The following is an 8,924-nucleotide window of genomic DNA, read 5'->3' as shown; positions in this document are numbered from 1 at the left end:
AGAGAGAGAGAGAGAGAGAGAGAGAGAGAGAGAGAGAGAGAGAGCACGAGAGAGAGCACAAGGGGAGAATTGTTTGTATACTTAAGCCCATGCAGTTATTCCACAGATTATCACATTGCTGCTGTGGCAGACACATAAGAAACTAGACAGTTCCTCTCAGAAATTCTTCAATTAAAATGCCTGATATATGGATATGATTATGAGATATGTCAGAAACATGTCAAAAAGAGTTGCCCTAGGTGTTTGGCCTTCTGGACTATGGAAGTGTGGCCACATGTCAAGGAAACTTCTGGCCGCACATCCCGTGACATCCGTAGGGAAGAGGAACCTCTATAGTACCCTACATAGCTTTGGTCAGTGACCAATCTCCATATTTTGATAAACTGGTCAGTTCTGAACTGACACTGGACGTCACCTACCACCTGCAACGCTGAGGAGAAAAGCAAAAGGCACAGTGTCCTAAAATAACCAGAAGCCCGGAGGCGGAGGCGGGGAGAGAGGAGAGTGCTCTGCCACGTTGTTACCACTTGGCGCTTCCGGCTGATGCACACACGTGCACCACACCTACTCAACCTTCAGGTGTTTCTCACACAATAAGAGATTTGCAGAAGACCAAGTTTCTTCAGAAGAGTGTTTTCTGTAATTTTGTTCTGAGCATGATCATTTTCTCAATGAGTGAGATAAGTCATCTGGAATTAAAGGGTGGTGGTGTTGTACTGTTTTGTTTTGCCTTCAGAAATCCTGTCCAGAGGTCCCCTTCAAATGAATCATGGTGAATTTCCACCTGTTTCCTGCTGCCTACGTGCTTCTCAGCCAGGCCGACAGGGGGCAGCAACCAGAATAAATATCATTCATTTAGGGAATTCAACCAGGAGAAGGAGAAGACGTGGCGAGCTGGCTCAGGATCAGCCCCACCCCCACTCCCCAAGGCTGCAGCCTGTCCCTGGGGAGAAGGGGCCTCAAATCCAATCTGCAAAAGAAGAAAATGTGGATGAGAGGAGTGAGAGAGTAGACCTTTGGGGAATTGGTCCAGTTACTGTTCTACGGAGGAGAGAGGATGAGGATAGTAATTACATGAAGCATAATTATTATTAGGGATAGAAAGCAAGCTTAGGTCATCTTAGTTATGGTCAAAAGCCATTAAAGTGATTCACGCTCATGATTCACAAGGAATAGCAATAAGCACATGCAGTGGAATGGAGCTCTGGGGGAGAGGCCAGGTTTCCCTGCTTGGTTTTCCCGAGTTCAGTCGTTCATGATTTACTGACGTGACAGTCTCATTCACACACACAGATATCTAGGTTTACAAACATCTGCAAAACTATTAAAATCCTGCTACGTTTTAACTCATAGCTCAGTGATAGAGTACTTTCCCAGCGCGTCCGAGGCCCAAGTTACATCACCAATGTCACACAAGACAGAGAGGCTGAGGGAGGAAAGTGAGGAGGGAAGGGGTGGGGGATCCCAAACTTAAATGATGTTGCTATATCGTGACAGTGCAGCTTATACTCATATAATCTCTCCACTGCTGGCATTAGACGTTTCTACTGGATTCTACTCGTGTGCCATCAGTAGGGGTATGCGTCCCAGAACCTCAGCATTAGGCTATATCACTGTTGGGGGCACCAGTGCTAATGCACTGAGACATAGCAGTAAGCCATACTACCTAGAAGAGTCATACTTGAGGAGATAACTGACAAAATGTTACTATGCATACATTTATATGTTTGTAAATCGCTTCAACTTGGCAAAAACCCTCAGTTTTGCAAAGCCAAAGTATTGATCTTGAACAAATCCTGAAGTGAGTATCTCTAGGCAATAAAATCTTATAACACTCATACAAAATCAGATCTAATATCAAAACTTCTAAGAAAATACTTTTGATAAATAAATATCTGACTAGTACAGATTGTAAATTTAATTCACCTGACCAACTCAATGAAATTCATGTTGTTTTGAGTTTTAAAAATAACAGCTTAATGGAACAAAGAACATTCATATATAAAAAAAAAGACTCGCAATCTGATTGTTTTCATTCAAACTGTAAGGAGACCATGGTTTGTCCCACGGGAAATGATCAAGTATGTTCTCGCACTTCTCTGGTAAACTCTGCAGTATGGAAATGTCAAAGGCTCAGAAGCAATGAGGCAGCATGTGGGGGTAGGGTGGGGGTACGGCTGGGGAGGGGCGTGGGATGGGGGCGAGGTTGAGGTGGGGTAGGGCTGGGGCAGGACTGGATAGGATGGGGGTAGAGCTGGGGCGGGGCTGGGGCGGGGCGGGGTTGGGCGGGGCTGGGGCGGGCCTAGGGCTGTGATGCCTGACCAAGCAGGACTTCTGTAAGTTTGAGTATATTGCTGCTGTTTTTAGAGGAAATGAGTGCTTGGCAGGCCCCTTCCCAGATCTCACAATAAATAGAGGTTTGAGGTGTCGTTAAACAACAACAACAACAACAACACAATTGTAGTGAGTTATTTGGTTTTAGGACTCTCTTTTTTGATATTAAGTTGCTTTCTGGTAGCAAGTTAATAAGGACTGTGAGGTCATATAAGAATAAAAGTGAAGCATACTATTTTCAGGTGAAAGCATTTAAAAAATGGGAATGTCGAGCAAAGTAGGTTTCCTTGGTAATGAGTTAGATATCCCCTGAAGTGAAGCCAGGTGTGGAAGAGTTCAAGGTTCAGCTACATAATGCTTTGAGGCTAGCCTGGGCTAGTTAAGATTCTGTCTCAAAAAAAGAACGAGAAATCAAGGTACAGTAGATTATCTTCAGAGCCCTATGACTGCCCAGCTATGTTTTAATATTTCAATATTAAATATTTAAAATTTAATATTTGTTTAAAATTTTAATATTTAAAGCTGCCATTTAAATTTTCAGTTGTTGATGCAGATGGCTGTCAAAACCAGATTAAATCATTTGAACTTGTTGCACTTATACCTACCATGGTTCCAGACATGGGTTTTCTTGTTGCTGTTGTTATTGTTCAAATTAACTCATAAACTGTCCCTTTCAAAGAAGGAAGCGACTGAAAGCATCAGGAGAAGAGATATCTGGAGTATCTCCAGTGCTTATATTATCTTTTTTGGGCTGCAAACTTACTAACCATTTCAGCAATAAAGCTCCCCTGGCCACTGGGCTCCCCTGTCCCCTGACTCTCAGATGCCACTGTAAACATCAGTTGTTAACCTGACACACCCAGGAAGAGGGAACCTCAGTCAGGAAGTGGGACTAAGGGATCACCTGCATCTGACTACCTGGTGGGCATTTCTGCTCTTTGATGTGTGAGGACCTAGCCCACTGTGAGTGGTGTTATTCCTAGGTCAATGGGTCTGGACTGTATTAAAAAGGTAGCTAAACCAACCAGTCCACAGCATCTTCTATGATTTCTGCTTCAAATTCCTAACTTGATTTCCAGCCTTGGCTTCCTGGGAGGGTGAAGTGTATAACGTTTAAGCCAAATAAAAGCTTTTCTCCTCAAGTTGGTCGGTGTTTTATCACAGTGGCAAAGAAACACACTAGGACCCCAGACCAACCGCTTACTAGCTGTTTGACTTGGGCAAGCGATTAACCATTCTGAGCTTGGGTTTCTCTTCTGTAAAACGGACATTAGATCCTGTGCCTCGAGGCTCCTGCAAGGACTGAGTAATGTAACACCAAACACGTTGCACATGCCTGCTTCACATGCAGCGATTCCTTCCTCTCTGTTTCCTTTCCTCCTCATCTCCCCTCTATCCTCCTCTTATTCCTAACTACAGTGAAGAGACTCTTCAGTCAGTCACACAGACTGTCTTGGGGACTATTTCTGGTGAAGCTATACAGTAGCGATAGTCTCCAGCGAGGAAAGGCTGTATGGTAATTGCATTTACTTCTTACCCTTTCCAGAAATGGGGGCGATTTATATGACAAGACTCTTTGGGCATGTGCTCAAATCGTGGTCATCTATGGTGCTCTTCCATGTATCTCAAGTGGTCCAGCTCTGCATCTTGGTGTCTCACTTGGGGGCATCTCAAAGTAAGTACCACTGACGGAGAGTCAAGGTCTTACACCCTCAAGTTGTGAGCCCCCATCCACTCTCCCTCCCTTCCTCCCTCTCTCCCTTCTTTCTCACTTCTCTGCTTCTCTTCTCTCTCTCTTCCTCCTTCCCTGCCTGCCTACAGGACTGCCCTTTTGACAAGAATCTGGTCACAGTAATAAGAATTTGGCAAATTCAAAGTTTCTTCAGAAAAGAAAGCCAGCAGTGGAATAAAGGGAAAGAAGTTCACCTTTGCCTCAACTCTTGATGGAATTCAGTCAAAACATGCAGAAAGAAATAACGTTCTTCCCCTCAGCTATTCCCCTGAGGTGAGTTTGACTTAGTATTCTGGATATTCATAAAACAAGTTTCTCGAGGGACACAGAACATTTCCTTTCCTTTGATATTGTTTTACCGTTGTTATTAAAAGTACCTTGAGAGGGGATAAATGAATGTCAGCTTAAGACACTAGCTTATTGCTTTACCCCACTGGAGAGCAGAGTAAAACGAGGTGCTTCCACCCAGGAACATGAACCATGCAGGCATCATCCTTGACCCCCTATGCCACCTAGAATCACCCCGTGCACCTGCCAGAGGCTGGTGGGTAGCAGACTCAGAAGCAGGTCAGCTCCAGGTTATGGATGGTATATAGTAATTTTTAAAAAATTGAATCAGTTATAAACGTCAAAAAATTCAGGTCTGAAGATACAGAGATAGCCACTGTTCAGTGTTAGATGGCATGTAAAATGGATATTCATTATGGAACATGGCATAGGGTAGACACAAAATTAAATGTGGGCCAACTGAAGGTTCAGTGGGTAAACATGCTTGTATGAAGCCTGACTACCTGGTTTGACTCCCCAGGACCTGCACAGTGGAAGGAGAGAACTGACTCTCGCAAGCTGTCTTGACCTACACATATGCCATTTTAGTTGCCCTCCCCTGAAGTAAATACAATAAAAATATTTTGAAAATTAAACAGACACCATGTGGTACAACAATCCCACATCTGTGTATATGCTCAAAAAAAAAAAAAAAACCTGAAAGAATCTGTGCAGGTTTTCACACCATGTCATAGCAATATTATTCATAGCAGCCAAGAAGCAGAAGCAGTTTCCAAAGGAGGGAATAAATACGCTTTGTCATGGACATACAGTGGAATATCGCTCCACTTTAAAATGTACTCGGATATATACTAAGACATGTGCGAACCCTGAAGGAACCTTCTAGAAGCTAAGTGAAAGAAATCAGATACACCAGGTAAAACAATGCATGCTTCCATTCATGTTCCTAGTGCAGCCACATGCACAGAAACAGAGAGAGGCTGCCAGGGCCTGAAGCTGGAGGAAGCAGGGTTGAAAGGTTTTGTTTTAATAGGTCTTGAGTTGCATTTCTGCAAGATGAAAACTGTTCGGGGGGAGGGGTTGGTTACAAAACACAGTTAGCATTGCTGACAGTACAATTAAAAAAAAAATGGTGACAATGGTGAATATGCTCTTCTTCCTCCTGTATACCTGGCACAACTTTTTTTTTTTTTTTTTTTTTTTTTTTTTTACAAAAGTGACTTAATATGAAAATCTGGACTTAGAAGTTCTGCAAACAAAGCAGAAATGTGCTTGTGTGGCTTGCATGACAAATGAAACAGTCCTTGGCTCTGGACAGGGTCTGTGTCTACCAGTCACTTCCTCATCCTGCAAACCTTGCCTCCCTCCTGCAGAGCCAGCAAGAACTGTGCCTGTCGTGCCTGTCGCTGTGCTTGTCGCCGTGCTTGCACGGAGGCCATGCTTGGAGTAAAACTGAGAGGCCGGGGGTCTCCGCCTTGTATTCATGCCTGCGTCAACATATGTTGTCACCTGGGCCTGTTTTGTCACTGATACTACTTTGTTGATTGGGTTTGGTTTGCTGAGGTTGGCACCCAGGGCCTCATTGTACAAGCTAACCACCATAGACCTCTACCTGCAGTCACAGCTCATGGCTCTTAACAGGTGTCTTGTTTTGTTGGTTGGCAGGACAATGTAAAACAAAACAAAACAAAGATGTAAATATGCTCAGTGCAGATTTTGTTGATTTCTACGTTCAATGTGATTAATTAAGGCCAAAGGGAACTAAAGTGAATCTATGGGAAGATTCTTGATTTCATGAATGAAATCATGAAACTTGTCAGATTCGCTTGAGAGCAAATTAGGCCCTAGGAGCTGACCATGGGGATCTAATTGGATGCAGTGATAATGCACAAAGATGGCTTGGGGTGTGCAGTCTAGTCACTTTCCCTTTCCAAGTGGCCTCTGTGTCCCTCATAACCGTGACCCATCACCGTTTACCATAGCTGTGCCCTACTCTTTGGGTGATCCAATGCAATCCCGTGAAGACATCAGTGGGAGGTGATGACTTAATCTACACCTCCAGATAACATATCACTTAGGAACGTCGAGAGATCAATGATACCAGGTCACTGAAGGAATGGTGGGGTGGGAGCAGGGGATTGGGATCCAAGGGTACACACTCAGGCTGCCATATCCAGTGCCTGAGAGCTGCCGTGAACGCCAATGAGAAATTCAAACTGGCAGAGTCTGGTTACTGCTGTGTGTTAAATGCCATTCTTTTTAGGTCAGTTCAAAAGAACCCATGCCCAGCTATAACAAAGTCTGCTTGCCTTGGGGAACGAGGAAGGATAAAGATAGACTTGAGGTTTTCAAATGGGCAGCCATCCAGCATCCGTTCTTTACCTGCTAGCCTGGATCAGAGAATCAAAGCCAGATGTTCAAAAAAGGAGAAATCCTGAGCCTTGCATAGCTTATGTATTACATACTCTTTAGAATGCTTATTCAAAAAGAACCATTTCTAAGCCTGGATAGCTTATGTATTGCACACCCTTGAAGGAGAAGCTAAGAACAGCTCAGATCCAGCTGGGCGTGGTGGCGCATGCCTTTAATCCCAGCACTCGGGAGGCAGAGGCAGGCAGATTTCTGAGTTCGAGGCCAACCTGGTCTACAGAGTGAGTTCCAGGACAGCCAGGGCTACACAGAGAAACCCTGTCTCGAAAAACCAAAAAAGAAAAAAAAAAAAAGAACAGCTCAGATCCTCTTGGCCAGTTACCAGTTGTGAAAGCAACAGAATTCCGATCCTAAGATGAAAGGATGGACTATCCAGAGACTACCCCATCCGCGGCCACCAAGCCCAGATACTAATGCACATGCCAGCTATGCCAGTGCCTGGCAAACACAGTCATTTATTGGGTGGAACACAGGGCCCCCAATGGAGGAGCTAGAGAAAGTACCCAAGGACCTGAAGGGGTTTGCAACCCTGCAGGTGGAACAGCAATATGAACTAACCAGTACCCCCAGAGCTCGTGTCTCTAGCTGCATATGTAGCAGAAGATGGCCTAGTCGGCCATCATTGGGACATTGCAAACTTTATATGACCCAGCACAGGGTGGGGGGAGGGTATAGGGAACTTTCAGGATAGCATTTGAAATGTAAATAAAGAAAATATCTTGTAAATAAAGAAAGCAACAGAAGTCTGTTCTGTGACTCCAAGCCTTGGAAATACCATTGGCACTCTGTTCACAAGAATACAGGCATTTCTCCTTAGAACAAATCAAGCAGTGTGTTATCGTGAAGCAGAGAGCTGGATAAAATGTATCCAGTCTTCATGAATGCTAGGGGGAAGAAACAATAGTGAGTCTCTAAACAGGCCAGGTAGGAACACACTAAAGTGGGTCTGCATTCTCACATCAAGTGGTGAGGTGAACGGGAGAGGGATGACCTGGGAGGGGACAACCTGGGAGATGTATTGCTATGAGCAGAGCCTTGTTGGAAAGTAAGACTAGAGCTAGAGCAATGGTTTTGGGCCTGTCAGATGGAATTAAATGTGCTCCCACTTTCCTAATCCTGAGGAGAATGCTGGGCATTATGGATGCTGGTATAAAGCCAGTCTTCCCCTCAGGTGTGGCTGTCACAGCTGAACCACTATGGTGGTCAGTGTACAGTCTCTCTCTTTCTGAGAATGAGCCATATTTTTTCCCACAAAAGGGTCTCTCTCCATTGTGTTAAGCAAACAATCAAATATGAAAATCAAGATGGGCTGACTCAACAATGGAAGACACAAAGTCTGAGTTTAAATAAAACTCTTCTTTGAAAGGACGTATGTGGAGCCCAGACACCAACCCCTGGTTCTTTGCAAAGCTTTGCAGCCCATTGTGTGTGGTAAATCAAAGTAGAGGGCTTCTTGGTCATGAGATCCCAGGGGAGGGGAGGGGGGAGATTCACCCACATTTTTCCAGTGCCTGTGTGACCTTCATTACACTGCACACCACACTGTAGGATTAAAGATAAAGATAAAAAAGCCCTGAGCTCCCAGCTGCTCTGTGATCCTGAGCAGGCCCCCAGGAGTCTTCTGTATGGGGCTGATTGGAGATGATTCTAGACATGAGATGAAGCAATGTGAATACACATTACAGCTGCCATCACAAACCAGGAAATCTGGGATACATTTACAAAGTGTCCCACCTCACCAACAGCATAAGAAAAAGGCTGTGAGGGCTAGAGAGATGGCTCCAGTGGTTAAGAGCACTAACTCCTATTCCAGAGGTCCTGAGTTCAAATCCCAGCAACCACATGGTGGCTCACAACCATCTGTAATGGAATTTGATGCCTTCTTCCGGTGTGCCTGAAGACAGCTACAGTGTACTTATATATAATAAAATCTTTAAAAAGAACAAGAAAAAGGGTACTTCATGAAAATCACTGAGACATACAAATAAAGACAAAGCAACAGCAGGACGGGCAAAGGTCTGAGTTAAGTCAGACCAGTAAGCAAACTGTCCTAATAGCTCCCCCAGCACGGCTCCCCATGCCCAGTTCCCCCAGAGAGTCATCCCCACTGCCCAGCTCCCCCCCCAGAGAGTCATCCCCA

General features: G+C 44.6%; 1 protein-coding gene across 4 annotated transcripts in view; it reads right to left on the bottom strand.

Moving 5' to 3' along the window:
- Positions 1–10: 10 nt before the first annotated feature.
- The window catches only part of Trim55 (tripartite motif containing 55), a 43,235-nt gene continuing 34,321 nt past the window's right edge, over positions 11–8,924 (bottom strand). The window contains exon 10 of one of the 4 annotated variants that reach the window (XM_021196411.2): positions 11–970. In XM_021196411.2, coding sequence (XP_021052070.1) covers positions 848–970 — 123 coding nt within the window. In that variant the 3' untranslated portion in view covers positions 11–847. Of the gene's footprint in view, positions 971–6,664; positions 6,745–8,924 lie in introns of those variants that run through there. The other 3 variants (XM_029537174.1, XM_029537172.1, XM_029537171.1) reach the window with 3 other exon arrangements.

The sequence above is a fragment of the Mus pahari genome, chromosome 4 (assembly GCF_900095145.1).
Source record: "Mus pahari chromosome 4, PAHARI_EIJ_v1.1, whole genome shotgun sequence".
Taxonomy (NCBI): Eukaryota; Metazoa; Chordata; class Mammalia; order Rodentia; family Muridae; genus Mus; species Mus pahari.
This window is presented reverse-complemented; position numbering and strand designations above follow the sequence as displayed.